Source organism: Drosophila ananassae, chromosome 3R, assembly GCF_017639315.1.
Source record: "Drosophila ananassae strain 14024-0371.13 chromosome 3R, ASM1763931v2, whole genome shotgun sequence".
Lineage (NCBI taxonomy): Eukaryota > Metazoa > Arthropoda > Insecta > Diptera > Drosophilidae > Drosophila > Drosophila ananassae.
The window spans coordinates 12,259,590-12,272,352 of NC_057930.1; the positions used below are offsets into that span (position 1 = coordinate 12,259,590).

Here is a 12,763-nt window from a genome sequence, read left to right on the forward strand (position 1 = left end):
TTTCTCCTGCATTTGACGAACTCATTGAAATGCATAAAATGTTTTCAGTCTCGAAACAGGGGCCAGAGGAATGAAATTATACAGGCCCAAGGAGGGACCGTCGGTTAAACATGATTATCACAGTTCCACCTCATCGCAATTATCAGGCCATGTGAGGAGGAGCCCTGTCCGAGACTTTTACTCTCCGATCTCCGGTCTTTTTTTGGATCGATTATTGGGCCCACAGAAAGAAAAAAATGAGCGTCTGACCAAAAAATCTGGTAATGGAATTAGGCAACTTCGTGTTTTATAAATGTTATCATAAATATTCCATTTTATTAATTACCGCGCATAATTCACCAACAAAATCGAAGAGACTGGGCGACTTAGAGACATACAGACAAAGAAATCGCCAAAGATTCCAATGTTACTCCTCTCTCTTCGAATTTGACTTTGATTCCGTCTCGTCGAGTCTCATTAACATATTTAATTTGTTTCTAATTTATTCATAAATTTATATTTGTGGCACCCTCCTCTTGTTTTTGTTTTTGACCAAGACTCCTTTCTTCTCCTCATTCCGCTCCGGCCCCTTCACTCGCTGATTTATGGGAAGACCACTGATTAATGGCAGCTCCGGCTCCGGTCTTTAGTCTCCAGTGTTTTGGGGCTTGGTCTCCAGTCTCCGGTACGCCGGTACTCCCAGAAATCCGACTGGTCCGACTGGGGGCTGTGAATCAGTTCTCGGTTACAAATTCTCTTTCATTTTTCCCTAAGTAGGTGTTGTTACGCACATTATAGTGGGGCTTTTGTCCATTAGGCCGCGGCTTATGGCTAATTTGTGGGAATTACCAATACAATACAAAGAGATGATCAAGAGCTCTGTGTTTCATTGGTCTATGCCAGGTGTGAGGTATAATGGGGTATATTAGTTTGATTAGTTATACTGAATGGTTTTATGTTTGACTGAGAATTCTGGGGGAAAGAGGCAGTTATAATTTGAAGAATTCTACCATTCTTTGTCTTGCCTTCTTAAAATATATATCCAGAAGTAGTATGATGCAATATAGAATTTATTTTATTTTTTGAATTTATTGAAAATTCTTTGTTAAATACACACAATTGAATAATTTATGGGCTTAGACCTACAGTGAACCAGTAAAGATTTTGCACTTGAATTTGGAATATCCGCCTTGAACTCCTTTCCTGTCATTGGTTTCTCCGTCGGCTAGCTGACCACATCGTTGCCATGTCCGTTTTGTCGCAGCAGTTCCAGCTTCAGTTCGTGCTCCCGCGCTTTCAGACGCAGTGCAGCAATGGAGGAGGTTCGACGATCCTCGGGCGGTGTTGCAGCTCGGGGAGGCGGGGGCAGAGACACCACTGGCGGGGGCGGCGGCGGCAACTGGCGCTGAGGCGAGTGGGCCAGGGTTAGAGCCACGGGAGCGGTCTGGGTGGGTGATCCGCAAGGCGCCTGGTGGGTCAAGGCGATCCCCACCAGCTGTTGGGGCGACAATTGAGCCGGCTGCACTCCCAACTGGGGAGGCGGCGGTGGCGCCACTTGGGGCGGTGGCGGATGGATGCTCGGGTGCTGGGAGGCGTGGCCGGAGGCGGGGGAAGTGGGCGGCGAGGCGAGCAAATGGTTGGGCGAGTGCAGGTCCGGGGATCCCACCAGTAGAGCTGGTGGTTTTCCAAGGGGCGGACCCCTGGGCACCGCCGTCATATTGGCCAGCAGCGATTGAAAGGAGCTGGAGGGATACATTCCGGCCATTCCAGGTGGCAGCATGTGGGGAGGAGCCCTGGAATTATTTAAAGAAATGATTTTATTTTCAAAATTAAAGTATTCATGTTTTTTTAAATATAAAATTTAAATATAAAAATATATATATAATAAATATAAAAAAATATAAAATGTTTTATAAACTGGTTATTTTAAGTAGGCTTTGACTTTAACTTTAGGCTGAAAACTGCCTAAAAAGCTCTGTAAATCAAAAATGACAATCTTCAGCTCACGATTTTAAAGTTTAAATATTAATTTTTGCTTAATTCAATGTTTTTATTAAAGGATTTATGAATTCAAAAGACAATTTGGAGACAATAAAGCCTATTAAACCTAACCTTGAACTGCCAAGCTGCCAATGACATTCCATTTTATTTGTTGTGAGAAAGATATAGCTTTTGTCTCTAACATACTATACATAGTCTAAATTAAAGTAATAGGATAGAATTCCTTCTTTAAACTTAATCCTCCTGGGATTACTTACCTCTGGAATTGGTTAAAGTAGCCCGACGGAATCATGGGGGCGGCGGAGAGGTGCGGATAGCGGAAGGCGGCCAGGTTGGCGGCGTGTTGGGCGTCGAAGGGCTTGCGCAGCTGGAAGCCCAGGTGGGTGAAGGGATTGGGCGGTAGGGCGGCCCCCACCACCGTCTGCATGCTGGCGGCGCCGGTTGGCAGGTAGGGATTGTACGGATGCGACTGGGGTCCGACCTTCTCCTGCTTGCGCCACTTGGCGCGCCGATTCTGAAACCAGACCTGGAAAAAAAGGATGATGGGAACCATGAGTTATGCGCCGCTGGCAGGCTACTGTATCCCAGTATCCAGGGTGGAGTGTACCTATCCCTGCTCCGATGTCCGGTCTCCACTCCCGAACCATCATCCAATTAATGGGCGTTGTTATTGAAAACGCCCCTTTAATTAGTTTTTAACATAACAATCTGAATACGGTGCCCGATGCTACTGATTGCGCCAGTCCTCCAGTCGAATAGGAGTCCCCAGTCGGAATGGATATAGGCAAATAATGTTGTTTAGCATGAGCAGTAATTAAAAAGAAGCGGCTGCAGCGACTTCCCGGCCATAAACTGACCGGGCATGTAATGACTGGCACTAAAACAGAATTAAATGAATTTCTCCTATCCTCTTTTAGAGATCCTCTAGTCCCTTCCCGCGTCTATCCGTCCATCTGGCTGTCAGTCTCTAGCTTTTTCTCGATTTCATTAGTAGCGACATGCTCCATTATTTTTCAATTTTCAACATTGTTGGCTGCACGTGGGCCACGCGAATTAACCGCAAATCTGTGCATCCTCAAGAGCCCTGAATTCTCCTCTGGGTCTTACCTGAATGCGCGCCTCGGTTAATCCAATTTTCATCGCCAGCTCCTCTCTGAAAGCAGATGAAAAAGAAGCCACTGTTAGTTTCGTAAAAAAATGCAATTGTTTAGGGCAGATAATCAATTGGAATGGTAAAGAATCCGTCCAGATAAAGACCAGTATCTAGGCCAGTCTTTGAAGAATAGTGCCTTTCTACACGCTTCTCAATTTTCTGACCTCAGATCACCTCTTAAAGCTTTTTTATTAAAAATTAATTGAAGCCTATAGTATAATCAAAGGTGATTTGATTTATTTGCTTAATTAATTGCAAAGCTAAGCATTTAAATAAGCCCGCAGCCTAATGAATTGTAAACTGTTGTGATACTGGAATAAAAGTTGATCTAATTGTAGCTGCCATTGACTCTGTGAGCTTGTATTTTTTGTTTCGATTTTTGTTTAAGCTTCGTGCGGTCTCAATTAGCGTTCACTTTGGTTCCTCGTCTGAGAAGTGACTGACTTTTAATTTATGGCAATTACTGTAGCTGTCTTTCAGCCACATTGCTGCATGCTAATTGCGATCGTTAGAGTTTCTTAGGGCGAGGAGTATCCAGACTCCTCGGTTTCGGTTTTATGGCCATCATCACAGAGGGGGCGATCGGGTTCGAACTCTGGTCCGAATAAGATCGATCGATCCACTCAGGGGGGGTCGTCGTAGTCATCGTAGTGGTCGTCATAAGCATTATTATTATCATCTGAACGCTCTCATTTTAGTCGTATCGTAAAACCGAGAATCAACTTTCGAGCCTTTTGTCGCGCCTCGATGAGCGATTTATGCAAATTTCTTTTCTTCTGGGCCAGCCTGGCCGAACAGGGCATTATCGCACTTTGTCATATGTTACTCACCTCGTAAACACGTCGGGGTAATGGGTCCGGGAGAAGGCCTTCTCCAGCTCCTCGAGCTGAAAGCTGGTGAAGGTTGTACGATAGCGCCGCTGCTTCCGCTTCGGGGCATACTCGTCCGCCTCGCCGTCACTGTTCCCGTCCGAGATGGGGCTATTGGTGCCGCCACTGGCTCCGCTCGCTGCACTGGCTGCACCACTGCCAGAAACCGAAACAGTTAGCGCCGCACCGGCCGCCGATGATCCGGGGGCACGATCCACCAGGGCGACGGCATCCGGGTGCGCTAGCTTGGCTTCTTGCGGTAGTTCCTCCAGCTTGATCTCCTCCGATATGCCCATAATCCAAAAGGGGGCACTCTCAATCCTTGAAGGCAGCAGCTGTAACAATATGATTTAAAATTTAATTAACAATACAATAGTTAGTTGTAAGATATTAAAAGTTATTGTTTAATGTTTAACGTTAAAAAAAGAGGCAGAGTTGGCTAGTTAGACGCGCATTAGAAGCTCATAATTCAATAAACGCTAAACGTACAATTATCGTGCACTTTATTATACCAATTTCCGTAATTTGCCATCTAGCCATGACCAAGTCATCGGCTGGGTCGGGACTCGCCACTCGAGGTTAGCTGCGGTTACACTGGCCAACTCGGTTACGGTCTGGGGTTCAGTGGGAGAAGGTCTGCGAAGGTGTGGCGGAATTTGTTGTGGGAAGTTAGTCAAGAACCTTGACAATAGGACTATAGTTGTATTATTTCCAAGATAGTCCCCTGTCTTCTAAGAATATTCATCTTTTTGTATGATATTTATTTTTTATACAAACTAAATAAACTACAACCAGAAGCAGTCTGTCAATAAATCAACATATCCATCAACCCTCTGCTGCAGAAACTCGTTAAAGATTTATCACAATACACGCCAATAAAACGTTAATTTATTTCTGTTTCCCAAAGGGGGCTTGCTTTAGCACCAAATCCCGACAGCTTAGTGTTACTATCTTATGGATTAGTTAACTCTTCTGCGGTCGCTAAGCGTGCCTTATGGCCTTGCAGCCACTGGAGATGGAGAGAGATTCATCTGGGGGTCTCATCTCCGGCCTGAGGTTTCCACTCAATGCCTGCTTTGATGCAAATCGATGACCACAGCATGGGGCAGTGGCAGGGGCAGCTGTCCGTCAGCTGATCTCTTCCATCAACACGTTCCAAGAGCGATGAGTTGGGTTTATTTTACTTTTTCCAGCAAACATCCGACAGTAAGACAGTAGACAGCAGCCACACCAGCTTTCATGTGCAGATCGTTTGGAATTTTAATTAAATTGGGCGGCACCTTCATTTTCATCATCATCAACTCAACGGCCGGGGCGAGTGAGTGCAGCCGGTTTTTGGTCTTCTATCAGATCAAATTAATATCAGGTGCCAGTCTTTGGGTTGGCTTCCTCTTTACTTTTCCTCCAGTTCTGCGGAGGTTGGGAGTTTGGCAAATTCATGTTTTGCTAATTAATATACGACGTCGTTTAATGACAACTAAATGGTTAATGCGCCGGCCGGCCGGTGTAAACTTCCATGCTGCAAGACCTTCGTCGATGTCAGGAACATCCTAAGACATCCAGGGTCCGGGTCCGGATCGGGGTCCCATGCCCAAAAAGCACACACATAGCCCCGGCTTGATTGATGGCCGTCGTGGCTGCTTTCGGCCGCCGCCGTTCGTTTGACATCTCTACATATATCAAAATTGTCCAAATACCTTGTTAAATGGCAAATTAGTGTGGCTCTGATTGATTTAGTTGCATTCTTGTTGCGCGGAATGAAGTTGCAAGCGGCAAATAATCGAAGACAGTCAGCAGAAACAGTACACATGAAGAAATTATTAAGACATGTAGTTTGAAGCCTTGGCAGTCATGGGAAGATAACTTGGGGAAATTTCTGTAAGTGCACTTCAACTGGTTCATGAGGTTGTCCAATGTCATTCCTTCTCCAGCTCCTGCAGTGGCATCTTTCTTCACCATCATCGCGGGACTACTACTCATACCTCAAAACTAAGACTCATTGTCAGTTCATAACTCATTTCTTGGCTCGATCATAACTTTCGTTATGAGTTGGACTGTCAGTTGCCAATGTTGTCGACGAATTCCGCGCATTGACAGCTGACAAACTTAATTTGCGGGCCGCAAATTAATAAATTAGTTGTACGAATTGCAATTATGCAGCCCCCTGTTCACTCACTCCTCTTCTCTGATTATTATTATTTTTTTTTTTGAGTTCATTATAGGAGCCGCACTGATTAATTCATTGCATGCGAATCCAAAGACGAATCCCAATACAAACTGTGAGCAGCTTAGAGCCATGGAATTATGTGGGGAATGTGTGCCGTTTGGCTTTGTTGTGTTGCCGCCTTATAATTGTATCCGCGTTACGACTTTATTATTGCCATTCGAGCTGATGGAGGAACAGGAGGACCAAGAGTCGGAATCCTACACTGATTGACGTTTCGTTGGGTAATTAAAAGGCAGAGAGTCAGAGTCAGAGCCAGAGACTGGAGCCTAGTTCACTGGAAACTGTCAAGTTTTGACGTCTGCCTACCGATTTGGCCAGCTCACTGGCATGGCTTCATTTAGCCATTTGGCTGCCACTGTGGCAACTAATCAAGTTAACGCTGCACTTGCTTTGCCCAAATGCAGTTACTTGTCGTCTCTCCAGGAAGCCACGTTTAGCAATGGAAACACCCAAGGGAGGAGGCGGAGGAGGAGCTGGCTGGATGGTTGGGGTATTCCTCTCGAGCGGGGGCGATTTCGTGGCTAACATTTTGACACAACTTAGTCCCTGTATGCTAATCAGGCCGAGCGCCAGCTCAAATGTCTCAGATCTCAGACTCTCCAACTCCACCTCCGTTAACGTCTGCATCTCTGATTCTCAGTTCCAGTCCGAGTCTGAGTCTGAGTCCCATGTCTGAGTCCAAGTCCGAGTTTTGAGTTGCAGTCGGAGTCTGGCAACTTGTTTGCGGTTGCTTGTTCCGTTTAGAGATAAGCTCCATTAGTGTCTGGGGAAATATTTAAGAGCAACATTGTAGGTTGTGTGGGTTTCCTAACCCAGCCCAGTCATAAAGGCACTGAGGGAAAAGGGTTATTTCATTTGTTCTTAGATTCTTTGTAGAAATAGGTCTTAAAACACAATTCTTCAAGGGAAAAAATCAATACAGTATTTAAGAAAATTAAATTATCTTCACTCTTTGAATAGGATACGTTACAAAAATTATTAAACTTTTTAAACAAAACCCTAAACATTTCTTACAGTGCAATACATATGGAAAATTAAGAAATTAATTCGTAATACAGGACAAGTGTACTGTGGTACTTCTATTCGGTTGTCCACTGTCCGCTTGGCCAGTGTCCGTTTGTCCGTTGTCGTCACTTCTGTCATCTCGATAAGCATCAATGTTTCTGCCCTGCCTGGCTGGCTCCACAACTCAAATCCCCAACAGCTCTCCTGTGCAGTCGAAGACTCGTCTTCGTCTTCTTGCTGGGCTCCTTCATGTTTGGTGTCGTTTTTATGGTTGCACTTTTGTGTTTTTAGCTCCTCCAGCTCCAGCTTTAGCTCCGAGTCCAGCTCCCGATCACTCGGATCGCCGGATCGCCCTGCGATTCTCCGAGCTGTCTGGGGACTGTTGTGCTGGCATATTTCATTAAAAGCCGGACGGCGAGAGGGACGGCATCAGGTAGAACAGCAAACAGAAGCTCTTTTCTGGCATTTTGTTAATGCGTCTCCGTCTCGGGGATCTCTTCTGGCCCACAGTCTTTCGGTTTTCAGGCTCCAGTTTTCCAGTCTTGAGTCTGGGCCAGTATCTGGGCTGCTTATTTATGGGTTTACATTAGGCTAAACCACTTTAGTCACACTTTGATGATCGGCATTGTAATTTCCCCAAGTCCCCCTATCTCCTGGCTCCTCTGCTGGATAATGGCAAGCATTTTGGGTGGCTTAACATTTGGCCCCTGGGCCGAAAGCTCACTCAATCCGATGCCCGATTACCATGTGGTGGTCCTCCACAACACTCCACACACTTGATCGATTGTCTGCGCGACATTCGGAACTCTCCGTCCCTAATAGTCTCGCGGGTGATAAGGTCAATTATTAATTTTTGAGTCACCCAGCCGAATGCATAAAACCGATATCGAAAGCAGCTGAGTCTTTATCCCATTTTTAAGCTGCACCTGAGCCGAAGTCGGATTTTGGATTCGGTGTTCAGAGTTCACCTTCCAGTTGTTGGTTGTTTGTTTCTTGGCGCCGTCTTTTTGGCCAGGTGCGATAAGGCAGCATTCTTGTTTCTGGCCAGGCGCCGTCTCTGTCTCCATCTCAGGCCCCTGCCATTGACTCTACCTCTGCCTCTACCTTTGTTTTTATTTTTATTTTTATTCTTGGCTATACGTTATGGACCTCTAATGCACACACTCCCAATTATAATTAGTTTATTCATATCCTGTGTCGAAGCTGCTGCCTCATTTGTTGTTCTTGGGGCCAATCTTAATTCAATTTACTGGCTATCAGTTTGTGTTTTAAAACGAATATGGAGATGCTCTTACTTTACCTTCTTCTATACTACCATATACTACCATAGAATTATGCTATTGTTTATAATATTTTTTGATTGTTTTTGAAGGATGGAAAGTACTTAAGAAGAAGTATTATATATTCTAAAATATTTTGTAGAATCTAAGATTATATTCTACAATTTACTCTATATTATACATTTTTAAGAAACAGATCTTGTATTAGGTTTAGTTTAGAACATTTCCCAATCCTGTTAGGGTATTTCAATTTCATTTTATTGCCTCGTATCTTCACCTGTGGCCACCCTAATGGAGGAGATTGCTGGACGGTAGCCCTAAGGTAGTAGTCGCAGGTTCAACTTGTGAGTCAGTCCCGGGTCCCGCAACCCAGATGTCTGTCTTCCGATCCGTCCGTCCGTCCACTCTGAATGGTGATGCTGAGGTTGTAGCTACAACCTTAGCCTGATGCCTGATGCCTGATGCCGAGATGCAAGGCCAATTACTCATAAAATGCATGTTAAAAACAGCAGTTGCTGGGTCTGTCCAGGGAGGAGGATCTGGGGGGGATTAAGGTGGATTGTTGGACAACTGTTGTCCGACGCCATCTCCATCTTCAGTTCGAGCTGCAGCTCCATTCTGCCCTTTGTCATTGTCTTGTGCGGTTTGATAAGCGAATCCGAGGCAGACGCTGGGCAATTTGAAGTCGAGACGTTGATTTCTCATGTTTGCATGTTCCATTTGCTGGAGTGGGGTAAGGGAATTAATGAAGCACATCTCAATGGAAGCTGGTTGAAAGAGGTTGGGAACTGGCGCCAAAAAACAACGAATTGCGACGATTGGTGTGTGGCAATCACTTATTAACCATCGAAATTCCGGTGCCCCCTTCAAAAGGCAGCGCCCACAAATTGGGAGTTGTCAAACAATCAAATCAGAGAGTTCATGTTCTCAGATAACTGCCAAAATAAGGGAAAATACTTTTGTTTGTATCTACGAGATACGCCAGGCAGTATCTTAAACAGTATCTGGCAACAAGTTTTAATTGTTTGTTGCAGTAATTGAATTGAACTAGTCGGGGCGCGTAAGAACATATTTTAATTTTGGAAACCTACTAGCTGCTCCCACCACCCATAAAAAATAGTAAGGCCAATCATATCTCACTATCTCCTTGGCAAGATACTATCTTAGAGATACACAGACCCCAAAGCTAGTTATTTGCGTCACCCGAAAGTCACATGGCTATAATTATTAATTAAATCAGTCGGTCCAAGTACTCGATTATCGCTAGGAACTGGAACTCCCAGATCTCACTGACTTCTTGCCTTCTTTGTTGTGGGTCTATCTAGACCAAAATATCTGTCTATATTTGTGTTTTTGGTTACTCCAAACTCGAGGCCCTTGTCCACGTCAAGAAGTGAAGTGGTCAGGGGGCTTTTGACAAGATTATCGACGTGTGATACCCCCGTCCAGTTAATTTCATTTATTTTGTAGGTACACACGAGTACATACCGAAGACTCAGCCCCCACTTTTCCAGTTCTTGCTCTGGTCTAACAATAAAAAATATTATTTGAAAAATAAGAATGAAAAAATGAGCAGTTGGAAAAAAACGTGATTTATTGGCACTGACTGCGCCGCTGACAATTTGTACTCTTTAATGGTGTTTAATTAAACCCAATCAGTGATAAACCCATCGAGCTATCAGCAGGAACCAAAGTCTTTTCAAAAATTGAGTTAATCAAATTCTTATTTCATTTGCTTCGATTTGCCTGATATTTGTCTGATTTGATATGTCCAGGTGGGAAATTAATCAAATTTAATGATATTTAATTTTCAGTTGACTATATCTTTGTTTTTTACCCTCTTCAAACTCATCGAATAGATTAGACAGCGAATTATGAAATATATATATGGGAATATATATGTATATATATATATATATATATATATATATATATATATATATATGAAATATATATATATAAATATATATACTTGTAACATTTGTCAATCATGGTGAGAAGTAGGTTAGCCTCAAGGCGTGCTTTCAGATTATCAAGGGAGTTTTTGGGGGGTAGTGTAAGTTTTATTATCATAAATGGGGTGGGGTTAGTTTCATTGAATGATCTTGCTTTTAGATATTTTTTTAGTTTTATATTATAATGATATTTAGAGATGACTTAGAAGTTGCTTGTTTTGAGAATGAATAATGAACTGGGAAGTTATTTTTTTCGTTTGGCATTTAACTATATTATGACTATTAATTATTACTATATATATAACTTATAATGACTAAAGCTATGATTATAATATTATTTGAATATGACATTAAATGAGAATTCTATAATGAGATTTCTATAAAATGCTACAGATCACTATATTTTAAATGTATAATTATATTTAAATGTATGGATTTAAACTTGGAACTAAAAAGGTTAGAGAGTTTTTAGTTTTAATGCATTTTAAATTGTACTTTTTCCATTAATGAATACGACACCCAGATTTCGATCGGAGTTTGAATAAACTCACAATAGAGATATTTTAAAAGTCATTTTTAATGATTTTTATAAAGTTTATGGAGGCTTGGAAACATGTTAGGTTAAAATACAAAGCTTTATAGACTTTAAATTATAGTATAAATTATATTTGGAGTATTTATAAAATATTTCCCTCAGTAATGAACATTAAACATTTTGTAGTTATATATGTATATATTTTTGTATATATATATATATATATATATAGACTATTCCGATAGTCTACTGATTCTACTTCATTTAGATTACATTAAAGTAATGTTCAATCCTATGTTATTTTCCCAGAAGAACTCACCTTCCTTATCCCTTCACTGTATGTGATATCACCAAAGTCCTTAGGCCTAAGACTTCAAAGTGATCTATAATATGTTAATAATATTTTCCGATTTTTCCTATTATTGCTGTCTCTGTCTCCGGCGGTGTTATCAGTCCTCTCACCCTCGCACTCACAGAAACCCCAACACTTTGCCGTCGGGCTTTGGTCACTGGGAATATCAAAAAACCTGGGGATTGCAAAGTATCTTTTGGGGCTTATCCCTGTATCTTTGTTTATCTTCCAAGTTATTGGCACTAGCACACTATTTATTTTGAAACGATAAGCGATATATGTTTACCGTTCGTATCGAATCGAAATCGGATCGAAGCGAAAGGTGAAACAGAACCGAACGCGACGACGAAGGTGACCGGGCTGTTTGAAAGCCGCCAGCGAACTACACGGCCGGCAGTCGTCGCACCGGTGAAAACTCAGGTGGGTTTTGGCCCAAAAACAACAACATCAGGCTAAAACAAGAACTGGTTGTTGAAGTTAAAGTTGGTGTTGTTGCTGCTGCCGGCGAAGAGCGAGAGGGAGCTATGATGCGATCGGAGCGTGTCGATCGATCGTCGCAGGTGTCGCAGCAGGTGAGCGAGTGGAGAGACCCCGCCTCTCCTTACTCTCTCTGTGCGTTGGTTGGAAAGAGTCGGAGCGAGTGACAAGCGACCAGCCTATGAGAGGCCAATAATGGCGGAGAGTGTACTTGTATGGGTGTGTGTGTTGGCCTCTTCTCTCTCGTTCAACTGCTCCCCATCGCCCCATCTCTGTCGCTGTAATTGAATAAGCCCCGCACAAAGTGCAATAAATTTGATTAGCAAAATGGAAATTTATTTGCCCCTCATCGTCTTCTTCTTTTTCTCCTCCATGACTTCCTCCTGCGTTTCCATAGATGCATGCGTTTTGTTGCAGTTGTTGTTGCGGCTCATAAATTAAATAATTTAGCCAAGAAAAAGAGTTTCGAAAGGGGGGCGGGGTAGGGTATGGGGCCGAGCCCTCCATATAGGACCTTGGCTAGTGTTAAGGGCCTCGTTAATGACTTTGTTGGCTTTATTGGATGATTGCCGAAGTCTGACGCATCCGTAAACTGTCTTGTTGGCCCTTTGGAGTTGGGTTGGGGTGTCAAGTGAGTCGAAATGCAATAGCCCGTGGAAAGGGTTATATCATTATACCAAAACTAAATAATACCATAAAAGAGAGTACAAGAATGGTCGTCACTATTCAGGCTTTTAAAGGGTAGAAATAATTTCTATATTTTAGAAGAATCAACATTTGGTGAAAGGTATTCCAATAAATGGATTCTATCTAAACTGAAATTGAAAAAAAAACTTATTTTCTTAGATTTTCTTTTATTTTCAATTTTTTTTTAATTTTTTAAATTATTTATTTGTAGGGACAAATTTTATTATCTGAAGATTTCTTCTA

The 12,763-nt window shown here is 42.7% G+C and overlaps 1 protein-coding gene across 1 annotated transcript; it reads right to left on the reverse strand.

The window, feature by feature from the left end:
* Positions 1–1,031: 1,031 nt before the first annotated feature.
* LOC6503343 (homeobox protein aristaless) lies at positions 1,032–11,777 on the reverse strand. Its single transcript, XM_001965343.4, has 5 exons — positions 11,324–11,777; positions 3,964–4,337; positions 3,088–3,133; positions 2,238–2,506; positions 1,032–1,772 (listed from the first exon to the last, which is right to left on the reverse strand). The coding sequence occupies exons 2-5, from the start codon at positions 4,296–4,298 to the stop codon at positions 1,205–1,207; spliced, it is 1,218 nt and encodes a 405-aa protein (XP_001965379.1). The 5' UTR covers positions 4,299–4,337; positions 11,324–11,777; the 3' UTR covers positions 1,032–1,204.
* Between the last annotated feature and the right edge of the window lie 986 nt (positions 11,778–12,763).

Excerpts from the sequence above, each read along its gene's own strand:
- LOC6503343 (XM_001965343.4), bottom strand. The coding sequence starts at position 4,298 with ATGGGCATATCGGAGGAGATCAAGCTGGAGGAACTACCGCAAGAAGCC. Across the intron at positions 3,134-3,963 it reads TACCCCGACGTGTTTACGAG|AGAGGAGCTGGCGATGAAAA; the intron begins GTGAGTAACATA and ends ATCTGCTTTCAG. Across the intron at positions 1,773-2,237 it reads TACTTTAACCAATTCCAGAG|GGCTCCTCCCCACATGCTGC; the intron begins GTAAGTAATCCC and ends AAATAATTCCAG.